At 39.5% G+C, this 23,866-nt stretch overlaps 2 protein-coding genes across 6 annotated transcripts in view; both read right to left on the bottom strand.

Moving 5' to 3' along the window:
• Nucleotides 1-5,837: 5,837 nt before the first annotated feature.
• Nucleotides 5,838-18,648, bottom strand: cdc42ep4a (CDC42 effector protein (Rho GTPase binding) 4a). The gene is made up of 2 exons (XM_046865660.1): nt 18,334-18,648; nt 5,838-8,731 (listed from the first exon to the last, which is right to left on the bottom strand). The coding sequence occupies exon 2, from the start codon at nt 8,629-8,631 to the stop codon at nt 7,585-7,587; it is 1,047 nt and encodes a 348-aa protein (XP_046721616.1). The 5' UTR covers nt 8,632-8,731; nt 18,334-18,648; the 3' UTR covers nt 5,838-7,584.
• A 1,399-nt stretch (nt 18,649-20,047) lies between these two features.
• Nucleotides 20,048-23,866, bottom strand: part of sdk2a (sidekick cell adhesion molecule 2a) — a 146,692-nt gene continuing 142,873 nt past the window's right edge. For all 5 annotated transcript variants that reach the window (XM_046865655.1, XM_046865656.1, XM_046865657.1 and 2 more), the window contains one exon: nt 20,048-22,007. In XM_046865655.1, coding sequence (XP_046721611.1) covers nt 21,606-22,007 — 402 coding nt within the window. In that variant the 3' untranslated portion in view covers nt 20,048-21,605. The remainder of the gene's footprint in view (nt 22,008-23,866) is intronic.

Genomic DNA, 23,866 nt, shown 5'->3' with positions numbered 1-23,866 from the left:
TGTTATTTTATTTGATACGCTTGATATACATCAAATTACTATATTAATCTTATATATCACACTTAATCTTATATATCTATTTCAGCCTTACAACCCAGACCCCTAAAAACCTTCCTATATTCAGAACCAAACATACCTGCATTCATTACAGTTTACATGTTTATTCCTAACCCTAAGATTCTCCACTAAAAATGACATAAACAACCCATTACAAAGTATTTATTTCTTTGTTTCCCCCTCTTATATTTCTGTAAATAAAAATTGGAGTTCTTAACAGTAAAATAAAAATCCAAAGATGTTAGGGTTTGTTGCTTTTTTCAGGTTTGTACTTGAAACATGCAGACTGAATTAGTCAAAGCTCATATTTTCGCACTATCCTGCTTTAATATTGCACATTCACACTCTTAATATTCACTCCATAACTCGGAAATAGTTTTCAGCAGTTCCCAGACACACTATAGTCAAGATATATAGCTCCATATTATTATCATAACATAGCTGAAGGTTATATACAGGTTTTTTTTAGTCTGAATACTGAAAATATGGGTCCTGCTCATGCTTAAACTGCTAGACCTAAATATTACTTCAACACAAATAAAGAATCCCCAGAGTGACTGATGAAAAGGACAGTTCCGAAAATAAGCAGGGTGCAAGTCAGCGGGGTTCCAAGAGGTTAAAGTTTAATGCATGCCAAAAGCAAATGACCCTTTGTGATCTCTGACTTCCTGGTTGGAAATGACCCCATTAGACCAACTGCTTGGTTCGTCTATAGTACACCACATATCAGAGCATTCCTAGCAAAAAGATACTATTATGTGCTACACAGATTGAGCATCACCCCTTTATTTAGTGTGGCACATTTTCCTTTAGAGAAATCTGAAGGGTATAGATTATATACTGACAGGTTATTGAAATAATGTGCCAGGTATTTTTTTTATGTGAGATTTTCGCATAAATCTCATCAAATCTTTGATGAAAAAGCAGGATTATGAGGAACAGTAACTAGGAAGAAAAGTAATGTGTGGTCTGGCAGCAGCCCAGGTGAAATCGGTCAGGAGAATCCGTGATGGAGGCCAGTAGATCTGCTGTTAGGAGAAAAGAAACAGGACAAATAGACTGTAATAGGGATGAGGATGTTCCAAGTGGTTAAGAAATACTGTCAGTAATCCTGTTATTAATATTTATAGGAAAGAATAATAGCATCTATAATTCATCAAGCATAATATAGAGGATTTTTCAAACTACCATGTGATTGATTAGTAATTGAAAGAGGTATTTATGAGATGCGTTTTGAGACTACAAGTGAATGATGGTGTCTGTCAGACTGGCTGCTATTAACGCATGTCTGATGACTTTGATTATTTAATACTTTCCATTTAGGGGCCTGTGATGCAGCTGATGGGAGCCGGGTTGGGAAATTTTAGGCGATGCATCTGAAATTTCTTTTCTCTAGGGTGGTTTTTACGCAGTAAACGGCATATTGCAACACAGACTGGCGCATGGAAATGTGAATGACTGCATCATCTACTGTGCAACCTTTAAACAGGAATGAGAGCCAACCTTCTCTGTCCCTGACTAATTCTTTTGTTAAATTTGCCTCGATCTAAAGTGAGAAGTGATATATTTTGCATACGTTCCTAAGACTAAATTTTTGCTATTCTCCAACTGAGGTCCTGCTAATAGCTACCTCATTTCCCAACCACAGTGCCATGGGGTCAGTGTTTAAATTGATCAGTGTGTTTGTCACTAGCTGGAAGCTTCAGTCTACACTTCTGTAATGCATAGTGCTTTTGCTGAAATGCTCTGTGGAAAATTCTGAATGGAAAAAGCAGTGCTACAGTGAAAAAAGTTTCCAGACACAGCCCGAGCAGGAGTAATACATTTTTTTTTCCATTTGGCTTTTATTGTCTTCTTTTCACACATTGAGGTTTGTGAGTTGTGCAACGGATGGAAAAACAAAACAACTGATGGTACAAAATGAGTCTGAACAGCGTGTTCCTGTCAGAACTGTTGAAACACCCAACCATTATGTTTTTTAGCAGGGCTGATCTGCGCATTAGCCGAATCGCTGTGTGTTTTGAGGCAGAGCGAGAACAGTATTAAGATTTGTTCATTTGCATTTCACTCCCTGGTTTTCAGGCTCTCTGTGCTCAAGCTGAGCCCAGACTGTGCTGCTGTTGTTAATAGGTATTGTTGGGAGTGTGTACAACATTTTCCAGCTGTCCACTGATTCCTCTTCTGTCCTTTCATTTCTAAAGCATTCTTTCACTCATGAGTGTTCAGATTTGTAAATGTGTACATTATGCTGTAGATAGAGACATTCTAGACAGACAGCCTGGATAATGTCTATGGCATGTGTGCTCTTTTGATCATCCATATCCATTTTGGGCCATTGTGTCTTTAACACAATAGCATTTGACAGTCACGGCGTGTGCAGATCAGAATAAACAAGCTATAGCAAGAGAGATTTCTCTGATTCTATGTACTTTGATGACTACGGTTCATACTGGGATCCGGATCTGGGGAGGGTTGGGTCATGTGAATGCGCATTGTGTGTGTGTGTGTGTGTGTGTGAGAGAGAGAGAAAGGGAAAGAGAGAAGGGAGTGGATGTAAGGCAGGAGGAAAAGAAGTTGATGAACAATCATGCATTTTGTATGAGCTCAAACCCACCCCCTCTTTCTCTAGTTACTTTCTATCCAAACTCTCCAGCCTAGCAGGTTGTTTAATGTGTTCCAGATTTCTTTCTGCTGTCCGCCTTGTGCAGCTCCTGCCATGGAATTCAGGAGAAAGGACAGCAGATCTGGCAGCAGACTATAAGATTTGTTAGATATGTTAACATGCAGTGCCCTCTTCTGGTCAAATCCAATATTACTGGGGAGAAAACTAAAAGGCACCATGCGCACCCACCACCCACATAAGGGAATGTTTTTGAGAGGTTCGAAGAAGCCAAAGAATCTGAAGAAAGCCCCCACACACAAAAGGAACATGCAAAACACAGTAAAATGAGTTTAGGATTGATCAATGGACCCTGTAGCTATTAAACTATTGGTTTTTAAATACACTATATTGCCAAAAGTTTTGGGTCACCTAGTCATAAGTATCGTATCTCCTTTTTGAGCATCACATCCTACATTTAGTCCCAATTTGCTCTTAGAATTCCCTCCACTATTCTTGTTAGATGTTCCACAAGATTTTGGAGTGTGCTTGTGGAGATCTTTGCTCATTCAGATACAAGGGTGTTAGTAAATTCAGGTGCTGATGTAAGTGAGGTGAGGAGGTCTGGGGTGCAATCAGCATTCCAGCTGATCCCAAATGTGTTCAATAGGGTTTAGATCAAAGCTCTAAAGCAGGAGATCTTCCACTCCAACCCATGCAGAGCATATCTTCATGGAGCTGGCTTTGTGCACTGGGACATTGTCATACTGGAACAGGTTTGGGTCTCCTAGTTCAAGTGAAGGGAAAATTTCATGTTACTGCATCCAGAGACATCCTATAAAATTGTGTGCCTTCAACTTTGTGATAACAGTTTGGAAAGGAACCATGTACAGCTGGAAAAGTCAGGTGACCCAATACTTTTGGCAATATGGTGTATTAATGATAAGGTATTTTTTTTTATAAAAAATAAAAAATAAAAAAAATTAAATAAATTAGAAGGAAATTAGTAAGAAGTCCAAATGGGATCCAAAGTGGTGCAACTTTGTGGTATCTTTTTACATTTCCAACAACAAACACAATGAATATAAAAGTTGTCACATCCCTGTTGAAATGGCAGCTTTTGTGATGGTATAAAATGATACCAACATTAAGAATATCAGAAATTTTCCCACCCTTAGTGTGAGATTGCAACACTGTAAAAAAAAAAAGTTACAATCTGAAATTGATTTTAGCGATGAAGCACTATTCGATTTTACGACACCACCCAGTGTTTTTTAAATCTTTCAGCACAGCACATGCTGACTTGCAACATTTTCTCACTTTTTCTTGAAAAACCATTCTAGAACCATTGAAGAGTAAGGATATATTCTGTGTCACCCCACAGAAGAAAAAACCCACCATGGATTCAAACATGTGCTTTAGCCCACTTGTGGATGTATGAAATTCCTTTCTGTCCACTGTTTCACACTTAAGTTTGTGCACAAATATGTAATGTATTTATTATTTTCTCCACGCTAAAAAAAGCCCTAGTTCTGACAGAAGAACTAACAGAAGCATGACGATATCCCAGAGACTGTTTTTTTGTTTTATCTAATTATTTTCCTCTAAACTGTTTTTGCTTCATACTTTATACATTGATACTGAAAAAGGTTTCTAGATGAGTTATCTTGATATGCAGTGCATCCAGAAAGTATTCAGACCCATTTGACTTTTTTTTCACTTTTGTTAAGTTGCAGCCTGATACTACAATCGTTCAAACACACTTGTAAGAGAGGTGACCAAGAATCCGATTCATTCTGACTGAGTGCCGGAGATCTTGTAGAATCTCAGGTAGTGCCACTAGGTGGCACCAGACAACCAAGATTAGCGAGCCCATCATGGGTTTGTATTTCTCTCAAGCCTTATATGTATACACATTTGCTTTTAAATTAGAATGGGGAATAAGAAGCCTATTAATCCACACCCCTGCTAGATGGAGATGGATTACATTTCCAAAAAGCCAGGCAGAATGCTGCAGTACATAGGTAGGTTTTTTTTTTTTAAATAAAGAATTAAGTATTAAACATATAGATTAGGAACACAGCTGAAAGGGGTTTGGGGTGTGCTAATTGAGGGGGTTTATATGACTCCCACCTACATTGGCAGTAAGGGTGAAGGGTGATGCTGAATGGTTATAAACAGAGCGCTCCCTCCGGCTCTGCAGTCACCCTGCTCTCGGTCTAATGAGGGCTCATCACTTCAGATTTGCACGTAAGAGCTCAGCAAGGGCAGTGCTTCCCCCCCTCCATGGAATCAGGTCACCCCTTCCCCCAGGCCTCACTCACTCCTCAGAGGAACCGGGAACAGCTCTGGGTGGACGTGAGGACGTGATTGATGTCAGGGTCACAATCACACACAAGCCGATCAACCGATATAATACACTCACATATAATAGAGCAGGGAAATACAGCTTATGGTCCAGTTACATTAAATTAGTTACTCATACAACTCCAGATAAGCTGCTAAGAAGACTGGGGAAGACCTTACAGTGCATTAACAATAGTAAGTTTATTTAAACAAATAAATCAGTTAATTGGACATATTTTGTCTGGAAGCTTCATATCATCACTTTAACATTATGGGCTCTGAAAAAATGAGATATTCAGTGTATTCGCATTAAACATTCAGAGTTTGTCATCAGTTCACAGAGGTTCAACAAAATTAACTACCTATGAAACTCTGAAACCTCTCCTTTCAGTCCTGTAGCTAATCCCTGGTCCAATGCACTGCTTTCAGCTAAACAGTTCATATAAATTCAAGTGATTGTATAAACTGTATCAGAGGATTTGCCACAGAAGCTGCAATAGTTCATGTTTAGAGTCTCTGGATACCATTTTATTTTTTCAGTGCACAGATTGATCCACTAAAGTAATTTCCTGGAGCTGCAGCTGGACCACTCACTAGAGCAATCTAGCATCTAAACATCGTCCCTCCTCCATGCAACAATCTTTGGTTTTTAGATTCCAAAACATGTAGCTGTGAGCAGGTCAGTTTTTCTCGTCGTATCTCTCTAATTTTTTGTTAAAAATAGTGACTTATCATAAATCTGTAAACCTTATCAGAGTTCATAACTGTACTGCACACACCAGGAGAAGATTAGTGTTGGGGTCTGATTGTGAAAGTCACAACACACAGTACCTGCTTGGTGATAACATCCTTTTATTGAAAAATATAGTTATGTTACATTTTCAAAACAAGGCCATCCAAGCAAGAAATATATGCATAAGAAGACATTAAGTAAGAAAAACTAGCAAAATGCAATAATAAACAGTGTTATGATTCAGGAGCCTCGATTCTAACAGGCCTCTGATTTTAAAATTCAGCTGGCACAGCAAAAAAAAAACAAAGAAGCTGGAACTGTTTCCCCTTATTTTCTTTCTTATATTCAAAACAGATTTTCCGGGAAAAAAAGGCAAATATCTTGGAACTTTTGTGATTCGTCTCTTCTGTGGTTTAAGTAAATACACTTGAGCTAAGCATTTCAGTGAATTAAGTATAAGGCTTTAGCCCCTGATTTGAATAAGTCACTTAGGGACCCAGACTGTAAAATCCCCCTTTTAATGATATACAAATTGCTAGATTTACTTCGGATTAAATAGCAGATTAAATTTGGCACTTTTGTCATTTCTATTTAAGGCTAAAATCAAACTAGCTGCCAAACACTCTGCAAGGATTTCTTACAACTCAGCGCTTTTTCATAACAGCTAGTCTCCTTGGCCTACAAATGGTGGAAATGAGTAAGCTATGATAGAAGAACATACACCAGCGTGGGCCAGGCAGCAGTAAAGGCATAAAATATACATATTTTACAACATGAATTCTGTGAAAGAAAGAAAAAAAAAAAAAAAAGAGAAAAGAATCTAAACACTAGTTAGTGTACAACTTTCCCTCACCCAGATGATTTGAACACTATACAGTGGTGCGGAATATGACACTGCCTCTTACAACTGATTCCAATTTAATTAATGCAGCATCATCAAATATGCTATAAAATGCAACGTAGGAAAACCCCAATTCCAAACCCGATCTCACACCGACTGTTCATACGGCATAATTCCTGCCCCACTATAACCAGCTAGCTGCAGAGCTAAATAGTTGCTGTCACATGATGAGGAAGGAAGTGGTGAGATAAAGACACCACACAGGCAACAAGTGTACAAAATCCTTTACAAGCATGAACCCCCACCCCCCCGACACATAGTTTCCCAGCTGTCACCACTGCTAGTACAGAATTATGGACAGTTAGTGCAGGCAAATGGATCACAAAACATCTGCCACTGCATCCCTTTCAGTTACTGGATTTGATCTTTAATACAGAATGATTTCCCATCCTTGTCTGTCACCTGCCCTAATGGCACTGTAACAGGATGTGTAAGCAAAATCCTTCACACGCACTACAATATTGTAATTACTGTCAAAGTTTTTGCACTCATTCACAGGCCAGGCAGAAACAGAACATGTCCTGTGGGCAGATCAGTATTTAGATGAGTGCTCCTTTAAACCGTATTGTGTAGTGAAAACTATACTCGTGTTGGAAGATACCATTAGCCAGCACCTGTAGTACACATGACCAAAAATTCCAAATGCTGGGGTCCAAATATTCAATGACAACTGATGTTACAACATTAAAGTCTTTTCTTTTCTCCATCTTTTCCCATCCTCAATACTCCTCCTCACTACTTACATGTCCAAAAAGTGGCAGCTCTCAGACCCAGGCTAAGTGAACATGTCTGACAGTGGTGTGATTATGTCCTTTGTAGGGCCATTAGATAGAATTTACTCTCCTCCCACACAGGGTCTAAGAGCAGTTATAGACTTTCAGTTTCATTACCACGGGGTCACAATTGCTTACATGTCTTTCTCATAAACATTCCACAGGGCTTTGAGACTCACACACGGATCTCGTCATCCTCGTCCTCCAAGAAAGATGAGAAGGCTCCTTCCTCCCCAGGGTGGTAGCTGTAGTTACCACTGTTCATGTCTTCTTGATAGGGCTGACAGAGTTGTTTGTCCTCCATGGCATGTGAGCCAGAGCTGGAAACAGAGCAGCTGTCAGAGTGCTGCAGGTGTTTGTGGTGTGGCTCAGGAGTGCTGGTGACCTCGCTTTTAATTTCCAGGTCTACTGAAGTGGGGGCATGAAGAGTGGCCTCATGTTCCACCTCCAGATCCATCTCCTGTTCCTCCTCCCCATCCGCTACTTTTAGCTCCTCCACTAACATTCCTTCTTCTGCCTCTTCTTCATCTAATCCTTGGTTGCTGGGAAAAGGTGAAGCCCACCCCTCACTGTTTTTGCCCTCTTCAAAGCCCAGGTCATCATCTTCCTTTGCCATGACTTCTAGAATATCTCCTAGCATAGAAGGACCCAGGTCGACATGAAAGGACATAACTGATTCGGCATGCTTCATGCCTCCTCCATTATAAGATGGAGAGGGTCGCAAGTCGGTCAGCTCCCCAAAGGACCTCTCATGGAGCTCGAGGTCTAGGCTATGAGCAGCTGCCCCATTGGAGGCCTGCTGTTTCATGGGGCTGGAGGCTAGGCTCCTGAGCAACCTACCACCCTCAGTATCCCCACCCTCATTGTTTAGAAAAGGCAGCGACATGGCATTCTTCACAAAAGTTGGCGAGCCACCCGAAGGTAGCTGTGTGCTGTCCCGCTGGTCCACACGAGTGACGGACTGAGATCGCTTGCTGCTTCTGAAGGTTCTGGACAGTAGGCCCGGCTTAGGAGACCGAGGATTAGAACTGACATCCTGTGAGGGCTCGCCTGAGCGGCTGCTGAGAAAGGATGTGTCCCCAAAAGCATCGCCACCCCTGCCCACATGCATCGTGTGGCGAAAATCTCCCAAGGGCGCACTAATCATTTCCGTGGTAAGGTCCATGCGAGAGCGCCGCTTCGTCTGAGACGAGCCGGACACTAGTTGCTTCAAGATAGGCATCTTTCCAAATTGGGGTTCCCAGCTAAATCCAGAGGAGTTAAATTGGAGTTTGTATGATTAGGTCAGAGTTGAAGGCACATACAGTACAGGTGAGTGGAACCTGTGGAAAGAAACAAAACACACTATAAGCTTTTAAACAAAAATAAAAATAGATATATTGAAACTCCAAAGGCAGGCAGCACACAGGCCCAAAAGTTTAATTAAACAATGCTTTCCACTACTGCGGTTTCATTACACTCTGAACACTCAAGAGTCGGTAGTAAAGCAATTCCAAGAAGTCTTATCTGCATGACAGGCTTGAAGAACAGAATGCAGTGTAACTACCACTGAATGAGTCAGACAGAAATGTCTGGATGTGCCATTTGCTAGAGTTTACGATCTAGACCTTTGAGTCAAGACAATATAGCCTTAGCTAATACCAAGATAAGATAAGACTGACATGGATACTTAAGTAAGGAAAGTACCTAGATTGGTGGATCAATGTGGCAGTGTTTATGATGCTCATGTTCTGTGTACAATATATATCACTGTGCTACAGGAACAGCTAAATATTAATGATATGGAGCAGCCTAGATCATGCCCCAAAGTCTATCTACTAACAAATTGAGCTATCATTATTATCTGCTCATGCAAAATATTCATTTTAAACATTAGAAAACACAGAGACAGCAGAAAAACAGTCAGGAGAATCTCATCAGCACATAAACCCCTTTTCAAAAACTAGTTAGATGAATGTAAAACCTCAAACCCCAATAATGAAACGCTTACGCCCCGTTGCATCATGTCATTAATTATTACAGATGAAGTGCTTTATCTAGAATAAAATAACCCCTGGAAATGCAGTGCCCATCCAAACTGACATTTATATGAGGACGGGTTCCCCTTTTGGGTCTGGTTCCTCTCAAGGTTTCATCCTCATAACATCTAGAGAGTTTTTAACTTGTCACCGTCACCCCCGGCTGCTCATCAGTGATAAATACACAAAATTCACTTTAATTCTTAAGTTCTGTAAAGCTGCTTTGAGACAATGTCCATTGTGAAACTTAAAACTTAAAAAATGTATAGTTCTATCCTCAGGGGTGGGGGAATGCTTACTTCTATTATCTGCTGTCAGAAGGAACATGAGAGCAAGTATTGGCCAAGTCTACAACATAGAATTACACAGTTTAAAAGTGTGCAAGAGGCTAGTTTTTGCAAATGGTTTTGAGGCAGGTTACCAACTTCCTATCACAGGTATGACATACCCCTTGTTAATGTTCACAAAGCAGAGGCAGTGGTCAGTGGTTAAAATGCTAATCTGTTTGCATAAAAAACATTAATGTGCATGTGTCTTTGTGTGACATCTGTACATACATGGTAACGACACCATCATAGATTTATACAGAGATTGCAGGACTTGCAAATCATACATGCATCTCGTAACCCTTTTCCTATCTAAATAGGCGCTCACCCTAGCCTGCTAATTTCAGCTATTCAAATTAAGAGAAAGGCCGAGTGCTCAGCAGGCCAAACAGGTTTCTCCAGCTGATGCTAATGAATTATTCATCAGTCCCCCATTTCTAAAGAAACAATAGTTGAGTGAAGTCATCTCTGGTGGTGCTCCGACTGATACTGATCTTCCTCTGTTTGCTGCTTTGCCTGTCAGCACTGCCTTCACTTCCTGAAGAGCTACTTACCTGTATTTGTTGCTACGGCAACACCGTGCACCATGCAACAAAAAAAAGTGCTTCCTGTTGTCATGCTCGTGGCTTCTTTTTAAGGCAGCGGAAAAACATGTTTATTGTCTATGTGCATAGCAGTCAGCCCTTGTGGCCCATGTGCCTAGCCCTACATCTCCAAGCCCCGAGGATATGATGCTCAAAATTTTTATTTGCCCACATTATGCAACACATCACAACAAAAATACAATTAAAATACAATATAAAATAGCTGCTTGGGTGTGCAGACACACAGTTTGCATTTATTTCAAATCATTCTGCAATTTGTTCGATTAAATAAAAGTGCAAAAGACTTTGCAATTGTTTTTTGATATTCATCTGTGGCTGAATGAACGCATGCAGCCTACAGAACTGTCCCTTAAGGCCAGAGACAATAAATGCTAAAAGCCTGCTCTCTACTTACATTTATATCTATAACAGTGCTGAGTTGCTGCTCTAACTATAATCATATCCACAAAATACGATGAAACAGCCTGTTGTGTAATCGTAAATTAGGGCCATTGGTCTCCCCAGTAAATTGCTTTTTAAATGAGTGAATGAATATAAAGCAAGGCATTGAACATGCAACAAATATGCATAATAAATACACAGAACTATTAGTATAATAATAAATAATGCATACCAGAGAACGAATAACAAAGTTATGTGGGGTACTGCTACTGGGTGGCAAAAGCTGCAGAAACAAACAAGCAGGTCACGAAAGACTAAAATGTCTTAATCCCCCATAGACCTCCATGAAACCTCCACTGGAGTTAACACCTCTCGCACTCTTTCACTCTCTGTGTGCTATGTATGACTCAGGCACAGATGCTTGACTTGTACATAGCAATGCTCATTAAGTATCAAACCATTAGCATGATTTACTGGAAGGTCTAATAATCACAGCTCATTCCAGAGCACTTTTTCATAGCTGCTCCATCAGATTGGGGTAGCCGGGCTTATTTATAGCTCTGTGTGAAAATGAGGGGAGTATGGGGAGCATGAGAAGGCAGCGTGGGAAAGTGAAGGCCTCGGATGTTGCCAGTGACTTTCCAAACAGCCCCTTCCGACATCCATGTCAGTTGCAGCACAACACAGGGGGAGCAGCTGGCTTTCTTCATCCCTTCTAGTCTGAACACATATTTCTACTTCCCTCAGCATCCATCCATTTCACTATCCCCACAGGCTAAATGACCTATACATAACTAACCTCTGACCCTGTGAGGCTGACTTACTCACAATCGCAAATATACACATCGTAGTGTCAACTGGGAATGACGCAAATACCTACCAGCATTTCTAGCTGCACATCTTATGATTACAGAAAACTGGCTTTGAAAACGCCATGACCATAGAAGCCCATAGAAGTCTACAAGAATTTAATCACTCTACTATGAAGTACGACAATTTTGAACATAAAGGAGCTGCTGACCTGGACAGAAGGACCTGACCTGAGGCCATCTCACAGAAAGTGTCCTATGCCCATACTATGAAAAAAAAAAACATTATATTTGTAAAATAAAGAATTCCATTATTCTATAAAATTCTTACAGCCACACAGACATTTGCATTGCTATCTGTCAAGAGGAATTTTGTCCATCCAGCTAGATAACCGCAATCTAAATTGGGAACTGGCCTTAGCCACAGCCTTCTTAAATAACCCACACACCAAAGCAAGCCTTCACTCAGGTGATTAAGAATATTGACAAATGCCGAGCACGTCTTTGTTTTCCAACTGGGTAAAGAGCAGTTAATGGGATTAGAGAGATAAAGATCAGCTCAGAGTGCTTTGAGGCCGTTCACTGTAGATAAGGTAGCCAATCTGGATTCTCGCAGTGCACAGTAGGTTCGTTAACCCGAACTCCTTCCCTCTCACCTGGAGTGAAAACAGGCACCTCAACGTGAAAGCTGCACCAGCAGCACTCACCCAAATACCCCAGGAAGAGTCGTGCCCTTGGGCTCTCTCACACCTCCTATGAAGGCAATCATTATTTATGTATCTTCCTTTTTCACTTTCCAAATTCTGCCTATGTAATGATTGAGGTTCAATCTAAGGTTACTTATAACAATCATGTTCATGGTCCTGAATGTAACCATGTTTAATTTCCAATAAAGAAAACAAGGCTGTACATTTGAACACAAGTACACAGTGAAATCAGACAAGAATTAACAAAATATTCCTTTAAAATGCATGTTTTTGTTTTTTAAAAAGCTATAAATTCAAACATGTGAAACACTGTGTAATCCAATAACAGCACAGTAAATTTTTAAGCGTACAGTAAATTTTTAAGCGTAACGGTCTTACCAGCTAATTGTTTTTGTAGTAGCGTGTACTGAGGTTACAAGAGCAACACAAACCCATAAAACATCTGAAAGTCAGGGATCGGACAATCAGATTTGTGCGAGTTCGGCAGACAATATGCAAATAATACCACAGAATTTGTTTCGATAATTTTGCACACGTGGATCTCAGTGTGTATCCTGGAAAAGCAGCTTAGCAGGTCCTGCTTAGTAGCCTCAAGCTGTAAACATGTCTGCAGATGGCATTTCACACACATGTATGCTACATTTTCTTTCTGCAGGTCACAAATGCAAAAAGCTGCTCATAAATAGATATTTGAGGCTGTTTCATGGTCAGAGGTTAACCATGTAATAAGAAGCACATACTTTTTGGCTTCATCCAGGACAGCAGCGAAAAATTGCAAAACTTGTTAAAGACAACTATATGCATGTGAAAAAGTGAATGGGCTGCACGCCAACAAATCCAAACTCTTTCTTTCCCACTGTACAGACTTAAGACATTCTTGAGCATATATATATATATATATATATATATATATATATATATATATATATATATATATATATATATATATATATATATATATTATATATAAAAAAAATTTTTAAGTTAAAATGGAATAACCACTAGAAGTTGTTCGTGTAAGGATTAAAACTGGGACAAATTCCGTCTCCTAAACTACATTTGGGAATTTGTGAGAAATGGACTTTAATTCTTATATTCTATACCCACATCTTTTTTAGTCTTACCTATTTAATACATTTTGGGGATTTTGGGGGGTGTTCAAACTCATGTTTGAAGCATTCTTATTTCATACCAGAATCCCCTGCACCAACCCCCTTTGCACCATGACAGCCCTATTGGGAGCAATAGAGTGTATATAGAAGTGTCACAGGGGTTCATTATGGGGCGTACAGACAAGGACAGCTTGCATACGAGCCACTGGTGCTCTCCAATGTTTGCGGAAATCCACGTTGCCACCCTTCCTGAACACAAACTCCCATAAACACATCACTTACAGCTTTACTGATCACACTTTAAACAAACAGCGCCATGGGCATACGCAATAACGAGGCTAGTTTCCATCACTGGAAACAGGGCTGATTCTGTGTGGCGTTTGTGCATAGTGATATTCACCAAGCATTGTTCAAAGGCTTGTCTGTGTATGTTTATACACATCTCTATGATTAAAGACAATATTTATTAAAGGGCAGATCCAGGGCTACTGTGTGAATTAGAGATTGCTGCACAAATATGAAAAACTCTATACACAAGTTATTCACCCACATGTGTGGTGGCCTGAGAAACACTGTACATTGTTAGCTTTTCTATAATATAGTTGTAAAAACAACTAACATATATATCTTAATAATTAAATCAGTTCTCCCGACTAGTCAGTATTTTTAACTGAGTGGTTATCTGTAGTCTGCTTATGTGCTTTTCTGTTTTGGTGATGATGTAATAATGCAGACGCATCAGACATTTTAAAAGCCAGTGTCTTATTACAATCTGAATAACCTTCATGTTTCTGAGAAGTCTTTGCACTCAGATTCTAGAGTGTGTCTGTGGGGATTTGTATTCAATCAGCCACAGCATTAGAGAGGTGAGGAATTACTGTTGGGTGAGGAAGCCTGGGGTGCAGGTGCTGTCAGTGTCCATGTTCATTCCAAAGGTGTTTATTGTGGCTGAGTTTGGAGTTCTGTGCAGGCTTACACTTTTCAACACCAATGCTGGCAAAACATGCATTTAGAAATCTTATTTTGTACACACTGGAAATTTCATGCTGGAACATGTTTGGGCCCCATATTTCCAGTACAGGAAAATTCTTCAACATACATGCATCATTCTATACAGCTGTGTAACTCTGTGGCAATAGTTCAGGGAAGGCCTGTATATGGGTGTAGAGGTCAGGTGTTTATTTGGCCACATTGTGCATTTTATTATCCAGCAGTGGTGTCAAAGCCAGCAGAAACTTTATGTTGTTGAAGTTAAACTAGTTTTTTGACATTTTTTAGCCAGCTTACGGAATTCATGCACAGTGACATCTGAGGTGTTTTCCCAAAACCGTCACACATATTTGTGGCTGCATCAAGTACCAATCAGAATAAAACGTCTGCTGATTGTAGCTCAAACACAGAAACAATCGTCATGCTGAGTTAACAGAAAAGATCTTTGTGAGATCTTGTTTAAAACTATCTAGTCTTTTAGAGACATTCATTTAAGTGTAAGGATTTTATGCAGCAATCATGAACAAGGCTAACTTGCTTCTTTTAAATGGTAAAACACATTAGTAGAATAGCTGCACTATGATCGAATATTACCAACCTGAATAGTGTAAAAAAGCAGACATTGGTTAAAATAACATATTTGCATTGCAATTTTGCATCTGTGTGATATATATAAAAAAAACTGAAATAGATAAGTTGATCTTGCTGATTTTCACAGGGATAATATGCAGTAAAATAAGGTCATTGGATGTACATTTTAGTCGTACACTACTTTTGCATGTTACAGGGATGGCAGAGGGTACATCACTAGTGCACTTTTACTAGATTTGTCTGTATTCTATATGCACTGTGCTGGATGAACGGTGCACAAAACAACACTTCCAGACTGTGATAATTTACTGAAGTCATTCAGGTCATTAGTCATCGAAAATCTTACAATTCTGACTTGACAACTATAGATTTTTAGTAAGTTTTTATCAATAGTCCACCCTGACTGCAATTTAACCAAAACTTAAAAATCTATAATTGTCAGGTCAGAATTGTGAGATTTCCGATGACAAATGACCTGAATGACTTCAGAAAATTATCACAGTCTGGAAGTGTTAGTAGATCTCAAATCATGCTTTCAAATGTTAGAATATTTTAACATTTGAAAGCAGGATTTGAGATCCGGAAATGCTTCTGTCAGCCTGCTGGCCTTATGGAATATTGCCTTCACTGATCACATTCATTCTACAACATACAGTCATGCAACAGTACTTTCTAATGACAAGCCCCATCAACATGTGAAACACAGCAGATTTGTGTGTGTAATACAAGATTTTTTTAATGAGGTCACAGACCTAAATGATAGACAACACCTTCAATTTCACTGCACCCTCAATGTGTCAACATAACTGACAGGAGGGGTGACTTGCTGTTAAGCCACAAGCCCACAAGGCTGTAGTGCTCATTTAAAAAAAAGAAGAAAAAAAAAAAAAAAAAAAAAAAGAGAGAGGCTGTTGAAATGTTATAAATGATGGGTTGTTTGTATGATTAAATGGGAGCTGTATTTACACATTAAGCTGTCTGTAAACACAGCTATACATTGTTAGTGATCCATAAACTGCAACAATACATTTGCTGTGAAAGCTCAGGTTAACACAATAAACATAGACAAAGAATGTCTGAAAACATTACACAAGTCATTCCCTGACTGAAATACGATACACCAATTGGATGAGGATGCCTGACCTTGGGTAGCTCTCAGGGTAGCAGGGTTATATAAAGTTTGAAGAGGCTGTAGATCAAAGGACTGGCAGAGTCTGGACATACACAGCAAGAATGTTGTTTTGGTCCAATACCTCATGTCTAATAAACCTTGTGATTCAGTGCTTAAGGCATAATTCACGAGAAAGGGGCCAATGCTTACAAGGGGAGGAAGACGACAAAACCTTATTCCTTTTTGTGCTGGACTCTGAAGTCAAATAATTTGCCTGGTACATACAGTTTAGTCTGTTTTTGCTTACAGTGAGGCACAAACTCTATGAATCTTCTACTGAACATTAACCTTCTATTCTAAGGTGATCCAGGATCAGCGCAATGTTTGTGCAATTTGAAGAGTCCCAAATCCAGTGGAAGGACACCCTATTGGAGTAGATTTGCCTTATTAAATGTAATGATGTTGGACTAGTTTGCTAAAGAAGCTGAGGATAGCGAGTGCACACTGAGAATATATGCGGTATCTGCTTTTAGCAGTTACTATCTTACTCAAGCAGTCATGTGAATAGCATCTGACGGATCAGATAAAAAAGCTGTTAATGGATTTAAAGTAAGCCACACCTAGATTTTGGCTAAACAAAACTTATTTAGTGCATTTGAGTTCAGAGAATAGTAAATAGATGTACTGGTAAAGACTAGAGATAGAATTAATAGCTGTGAGATTTACATGTCTGCCTTCTTCTGCTGTCACTTTATTGGTAAGTTGCATATGCCATATGTCCAGAAAGGAATCCAGTAACCGAATGTTGGGTGGATTATTGCCAAAATGTACAATACTTATCTGCTCTGATTATTCTGTCCATGTATTTCCTAATAAGAGCCTAATAAGTGCAGCATCCAGTGGAGCACAGAGATAAATATTAGGCTTTCAGTATCCTCTAAAGCCAAAACTGGGAGTTTTGTGGGCAATATAAAGTGTCGCCAATTACTTGTAACTCCCAGGAGGCCTGAAAATTAAGGGGAATAAACCAACCATAATTGTGTTCGTAATCTCTGCATACAGTTATACTGCATACAGATGTGAAGTCAAACTAAGATAAACGACATGTGTGTAATTACATACACACAGCTAGGTGGCTTCCTTATAAAACTTTAAGAGAAGCACATAGTGGCCTGAAACAGTTTAGTTCACACATCCATGTAACTGACACCAGTGGGGGCTGTAATACTTGTGAAATACACAGTGGTGAAACACTGACACTGTTTAGGCCACTCTACTTTGACGACCCATGCGCACTAGACTCTTAGAAATAAAGGAAGCACGCTGTCACCTTTAATGTAAACACCTTTACAAATGAGGCACGTAATTGGCTCTTAACAGCCACTGTTGAAGGCGTTCCATATTGTACACACTAAAGATAGGAAAAGATGTATGTTGGTAGTACGAGGAAAAGGCATCATTATTTCTGAGATCATGGCTTTAATGTAAGGTTAAATAAATGCTGGCAGAATGACCCAGGTGGTTCCTGGTTTCTCTCTCTATCGCTCAAAGCTCACCCATGACCTTGCAGCACCCTGTTAATGATTTACATGACCACCAGAGAACCTCTGCGACTTAACAACTTCACTGCTGAAATAAAGCTTTGAAGGCAGCGCACATAAAAGCCCCATTAGCTTCATACAGCAATTAGTCTGTACTTACACAAACCTAATCAACGGGTAGATCCAATCAAAAAGCTCACAATCTCACCACAGCACAGAAGGTAAATTCTTTAGTTAGTGGGTGGAACCAAAGAACAGGAAATCCACAGGAGGATGGACAAGGAGATTTCTAGGTATTATAAAATACATGAAATAGGACAAATACAACCAGAAATTCCTAATTGATGTTCTCAGGTAGGAAGTGGAAGAAAAGCAATGTGGTACAGTTTCTAAAAACAGAAGTTAAATAAATGTGTAGTTGGAATTGGGAACAATGATGGAGGATAATTACTAGATAAAAAGACTGAATGGATAAAGCAGACAGAACAAGCACGTTGTTTTTAAGGAAGAGATTGTAAAGCTACACGACATTGTGTGTGGGTCCTAACAGTCTGTAACCTCCGGTGTATCACTAATTACCATTCAACTCAACTTTGAGGAAGACAGTCATTAAAGCTGGTTTGAAGCTCATAAAATGCATAAATAGGAACCGTATAAAGAAGCAGAACAATATATAATTCTCGTGTGTGTTGTAGAAACAGTTACGATAATAAAATAATACGATATAACGTACCTTTTCTCAACACTCTGGCGTGCTTTGTACTCTCATCCCCAGGTGTCTAGCTTCACCGTTTCCTGCCTCCAGGCTTCACGTTAGCCGCGCAAGTTCCTACTTTTATTTTCGTGGACGTGTTCATTAACACCCGTAAACACATACCACCGCTTTATAACTATATCTATTTTTTATTTCGACAACACAAATAACCCCCGCGTTGGCCGCAGAAACGCATCCCTCCTGCCGCACTGTGTGTGGACGCACTGCTCGGCGCAGAAAGCAGCTCGCGCAGCTCAACCGTTCCTTTCTGTGAGGACGCCTCCAGTGCGCATGCGCAAAAGGACAATGGATATTCTATTCACGGCGTGGCTCGAGGCTTTGGTACCCATTCAGAGGGCATAAATGTTTATTCGAGGTTTATTCTGTCCCAGTACTTGTTCGTAGGCAAAACTGCTCTTTCAGTTAAACACTAGCTCATTCTGATAATCTTCTCAGCCATAGAAGAAATCCTGTGTGGTACAATTACATATATATTTTGGCCTACCCCTTTATTCAACCCGTGTTCAATGATAAACTTCTTATGACTAATATGGGAAAATGTATAAGACAAAGAAGCTGTGCTGCATTCTTTATTGATGACCCATTTAACTGCCCTTTCAATGGATATGCAATATTCTGTCAGGCCAATTAATGTTGCCGGATGTCCGTCATGTTGTGTGAAGACCCAGATTTTGTGTATTCATTTCACCAATGGCTTCCATGGGAGCAATTCATGGCTTTGCCATGGGGCTTTTGTTGGAGACGTATCCTCTTGCAAGACAGAGCCATTGGCACTGGTGCTTAAGATGACTGGAATGTTTCAACACTTAGATCATTACCCACTGCCAGAAGCAACGATCGGTTATGTCCCCAAAGAAGAAATGGTCTCATAGTAAGATTAAAAAGAAAAATGTTCAATCATTATTTAGCATAATTAGTCAGGGTACAACTTTTGTACCAGATAAGCAATTATTATCTATCATTATTGTACTCTTATTTTTTCAATATTATATTAACTAAGAGCCGAGGATCTGTAGTTCAACATGGATATATGATATACTTATATTATAGACAGCTTGACAGTGTGTATACTAAAGAGGCCTGTATTTTACTAATGTTTAAAAGTTACTTCCTCCACTGGCTATGTTCCCAGATAAAGGGGTTATCCAGCTTAAAGTTGTTTTTAATAATTAGCTATCACTTCTGAGTGAGAAACTTTGAAACTGAGAGAACTCACAATGTTGACAGGGTCTTTTGTTGCTGGCAGGTCTGGGGATAGATGAGGCCATATCTCATTCTCATCTTCACTTCACCTCCTTGTAGAGTTTTTTTTCTGCCCATCTCCCCTCTGACACCCCTTCACTAAGGAAATCAATGCTTTGCAGTCCAGAATAAAGAGATTATCTCCAGGACGAGCGTTTCCATCCTCCCCCAGTGTCTCGGCACAGTTTCCCTGAATCATTATTAATTTTACACCCACTTGGCATTCTCATTCAGCCCAAGTCCCCCAGTCATGCACTTTTATGGATCAAAATCTAATAAAGTGAAAAGCTTTCTTATGATCAAAAAATCTGAAAGATAACATGCTTGAAGAAACTTCTTTCATAGGATTTAGGACATAAAATGTAAATTATTAAAGTATAATGCTGTTTTAAATGTTATATAGAAAAAGCACAGCAGAAGCACAGAAAAATAAAAGAATTTATTTTGGAAAAGAACCAGTTCCTGGCCCATTATAATTCCTTAAAGAATTTATACAGTGATAGTCACCTCACCACAGAGAACAAGACAAGAGATTGTGTGGATCATTATTATTATAATTATCATTATCATTTCCAGTTCGTGAGTCTATCTTCACTTTTAAGTTTGAATATAAAAGCAAATGATCAAATGACCATAAATAAATTAAGCATATCTGCATACATGTAGGCATATCTGTACACTGTGTCTCACTGTGAGCAGGAAAAACACATTCTACAATATATTAGAGAAATACATATGCAAGAAGAATTACATTACTTCTTCAGTCTCCTGTGAGATGCAAAGGTTTATCTCATGTCCTTCAAATTCAGGTTATCTGAACATAAGTAAATGTTTTTTTTATTTCATGTTTAATAGCTCACAGTACAAATAAGCTGAAATGAGGACAGTGTGCTCTCCTGGTCTCCTTCTACGTGGAACTCTTGTGTACAGCTTTTATTTTTTTTTCTTTGCCATCCATATGATAACAAACAATAAAAGTTCTTCAATCTGCCACTTGTATATGCTCAGGTTTTAACCTATCTTGGTGCCATTTCCTCATTCCATTTCACAGAAATAATATAGCACTGCTGCTTTTAAATATTAGGTATGGAGATTTCACCAGGCTGCCACAGCAGCGGAATACTAGCCAGATCTCCTGTGCAGGTGTGCTCATCGTTTGGAAAAATGAGAAATGTTTTCACACTCTGGCAACGGTCCATGTCTAACAACTTTTCAAAACCATGACTATGAACACAACACATGCGTATGACCGAGTACAGTGACACAACAAAGCTGACTTGCAAAAACGTTTTTTTTTTTTTATAGAACCCACAACTTCTAGCTTGGCGATAGCTCATGTGCTGATAACGCAAAATCGAATTGCGGCTGAGGTGTAAGTAAACCTTCAACAAAAAAACCAAGACATGTCAAATCCAGTAAGATCATATCCTCTCGATAAGACTTCCCATTTATCTGCAGTACAATATTCAATAGCGCTGTCATTTAGATGTGACAGTAGGAGGAAATGTTTATATACACCCAAAATGTATATACACCCAAAGGATCACTTTGGTGCGTTTGTAAAATTCCATGCAAATCCCATGTGGAAATTCTGAACTCCTGCTCCAATGCTTCTTACATTTTTTTCTTCTTTACAGATATCTTTCTCGCTTTAAAAACATTTTCTGACCCTTTTGTTCGAGTTTAGAAATAGTGTTTTACGGATTCCTCCGCTTATACATTGTTCAGATGTGACTTGCTCTGTTCAAACCACAAACACAAATATGCTGAATGATTGTCTGTTTTTCAACGCACTTACAGACACATACCACACGTACATGTGTACAAATGAAAAAAAAAAAGCAACCTAATATGTTCAGCGCTCCTTAACAGCTAAAATCATTAACGAAGCACAACGACAGTGACGTTGAAGGAGCAAAATGCTGCTCACTTGGGAGTCCCAATCATATATGTGTGTGTGTGTGTGTGAAGGGAATCAGAGTCTCATATCAAACAAAGGACGAGAAGCCTGTAGTTGGTGTCTGCGCGGAGGAACCCATGCTGCTGGGAGGCCTGTAGAGGCCGTGCTGGCCGTGCATCTCAGAAGACAGCAGAGATGGAGTGGGAGTCCGGCTACCCTTAGGCCTGAACAGTGTGCCCTGGCCCATGGGCTGTGGAGATGGTGTGCTGTGTGGTAGCAGCGGAGGCAGTGGAGGCAGAGGTGGAGCATGGGGCCGTGACTCCGGTTCGGCAGCGCCTTCCACCTGCCCATAGCTATAGGCAGGTGGGCGTGAGACACCTTTCTGCTGTCGACGCCATGAGTTGTAGTAGGTCGGGTCACTGATGTAGTGGTTGACAAATGAGTGTGTTTTCTGATGGGCTGGATCCACCTCGTATTCGCTGTCACTACCCTGTGATCAGAAAAAGGAGAGAAAATACTTTTTATTCTCAGACTTCCTTATTATCATTTATCACTTTTGGGAGCTCAGTGGTTAAGGTTTCTGGTTACTGTTCAGAAGGTAGGGGGTTCAAGCCCCAGCACCGCCAAGCTGCCAATGTTGGGCCCTTGATCAAGGCCCTTAACCCTCTGTGCTCCAGAGGTGCTGTATTTTAGTCAAGTCAAGTTTATTTCTATAGCGCTTTTCACAACAGACATCGTCTCAAAGCAGCTTTACAGAATTTTAAGAGTTAAGGTGAATGGTGTGTATTTATCCCTGATGAGCAGCCATGGTGACTGTGGCAAGGAAAAACTCCCTTAGATGACATGAGGAAGAAACCTTGAGAGGAACCAGACTCAAAAGGGGAACCTCATCCTCATCTGGGTGACAATAATGTAATGTACATGTGACGTGTAAATGTCTTTATCAAAAGTTCATCCGAAATCATTATTATTTGACATTTTTATAAGAAAAGCTGCAATGACCACATAACACATAACCAATAATGAAACTGACAAACATCTAATTTGTCCTGTATTGTCAATCTGTCATCAAACCCCCATATGTCGTAGACCGAACACCTAGACGAACTAACACACTTTCACGACAATTGTTATTTTTAAATAAGCAGGTCAGTTTGACTGTTCAATTTTACATTAACAGTGTGTTGCCCCTGCACAAGAAGGATGCTGAGTTCAAAATATTAAACTTGATTTACAATTTGAAACTGGGCCAAACATGACTAGACTGCAAGTAGATTAGAGGGGTTATGATTGCATTTTACACAGTCCATAGCACAGGATAATTTGGGGAGATAATCCTTTAATGCCAGCCTTTTGTGATGGTTGCGTTGCAATGGAATTGGCCTCAAAATCCCGATTATCCTCTCGTGTGGCCCATGCACTCAAAATCTATTCACTTACACCTACTCAAAATTCAGTCAGTCCAACCACAGGCATTCTGTTCAAAGGTACATCAAAAGCGTGATTCTCTCCAGCCCACTGATTAACTGTATAATCCTTAGAGAGAAACTGACTGATGCGATGGTGAAGAGGGTATATGGCAACAATTGTTCATGCAACAGTTTGACCTTTTTTTTTTTCTTTTAATCTTTGCAGAAATGGCATGAAAAAATTTCATGAAACCGTGCAAATGTTTGGCAATAAGAACATCTGGTAAGAACATAAAAGAGCACCCATGTGTTTCTAATGTATTTTTATGCTTTTAAGTTATGTTAGCATTCTCTATGAACAAGCTTACTTGATGGTGATTAGAACATTTGGTTAAGAACATTAGAGCCGGTTCTGATTTTAGTCTCTGGTGGAACTTTAGAATGCTTTACAGTTCCTGCTGTAGACTAGGTATTTTCCTGCTGACTCAAATGCAGATTCAAGGAATGACCAATTCTGACACACAGTATTTTGATGATCTGTATATAGCTGAAAAGAAACTGCTAATGCATAGAACAACTGGCAAAATGATACATACTGTATAACTAAAGCTTTTGTCTTGTCTCATAAAATTGTTCCCTGGACCTGAATAGTTCTACATGAGAGTTTCGTAATGTCCGTAGGGATATGCCTATGTAAAAAAAAATAGCTATTGGCAATGCTGTTATAGGAAGGTTTGGAATGGAAATGGCATCACACCACCCCAAGCTTGATTATTTTCCAACATTTTAAAAGTATGGCATATTTCATTCTTCTCATACCAAAGCAATCTGTCAACAATTACAGTTGTAGTTTTATTTAATTCTGTGGAACATATGTGAAACAAGTTCTTGTTATGATTTACAGTATGCCAGCTATAAACAGTCCTTCACTCACCAGCCC

The sequence above is a fragment of the Silurus meridionalis genome, chromosome 14 (assembly GCF_014805685.1).
Source record: "Silurus meridionalis isolate SWU-2019-XX chromosome 14, ASM1480568v1, whole genome shotgun sequence".
Classification (NCBI taxonomy): Eukaryota; Metazoa; Chordata; class Actinopteri; order Siluriformes; family Siluridae; genus Silurus; species Silurus meridionalis.
This window is presented reverse-complemented; position numbering and strand designations above follow the sequence as displayed.

Excerpts from the sequence above, each read along its gene's own strand:
- cdc42ep4a (XM_046865660.1), bottom strand. The coding sequence starts at position 8,631 with ATGCCTATCTTGAAGCAACTAGTGTCCGGCTCGTCTCAGACGAAGCGG.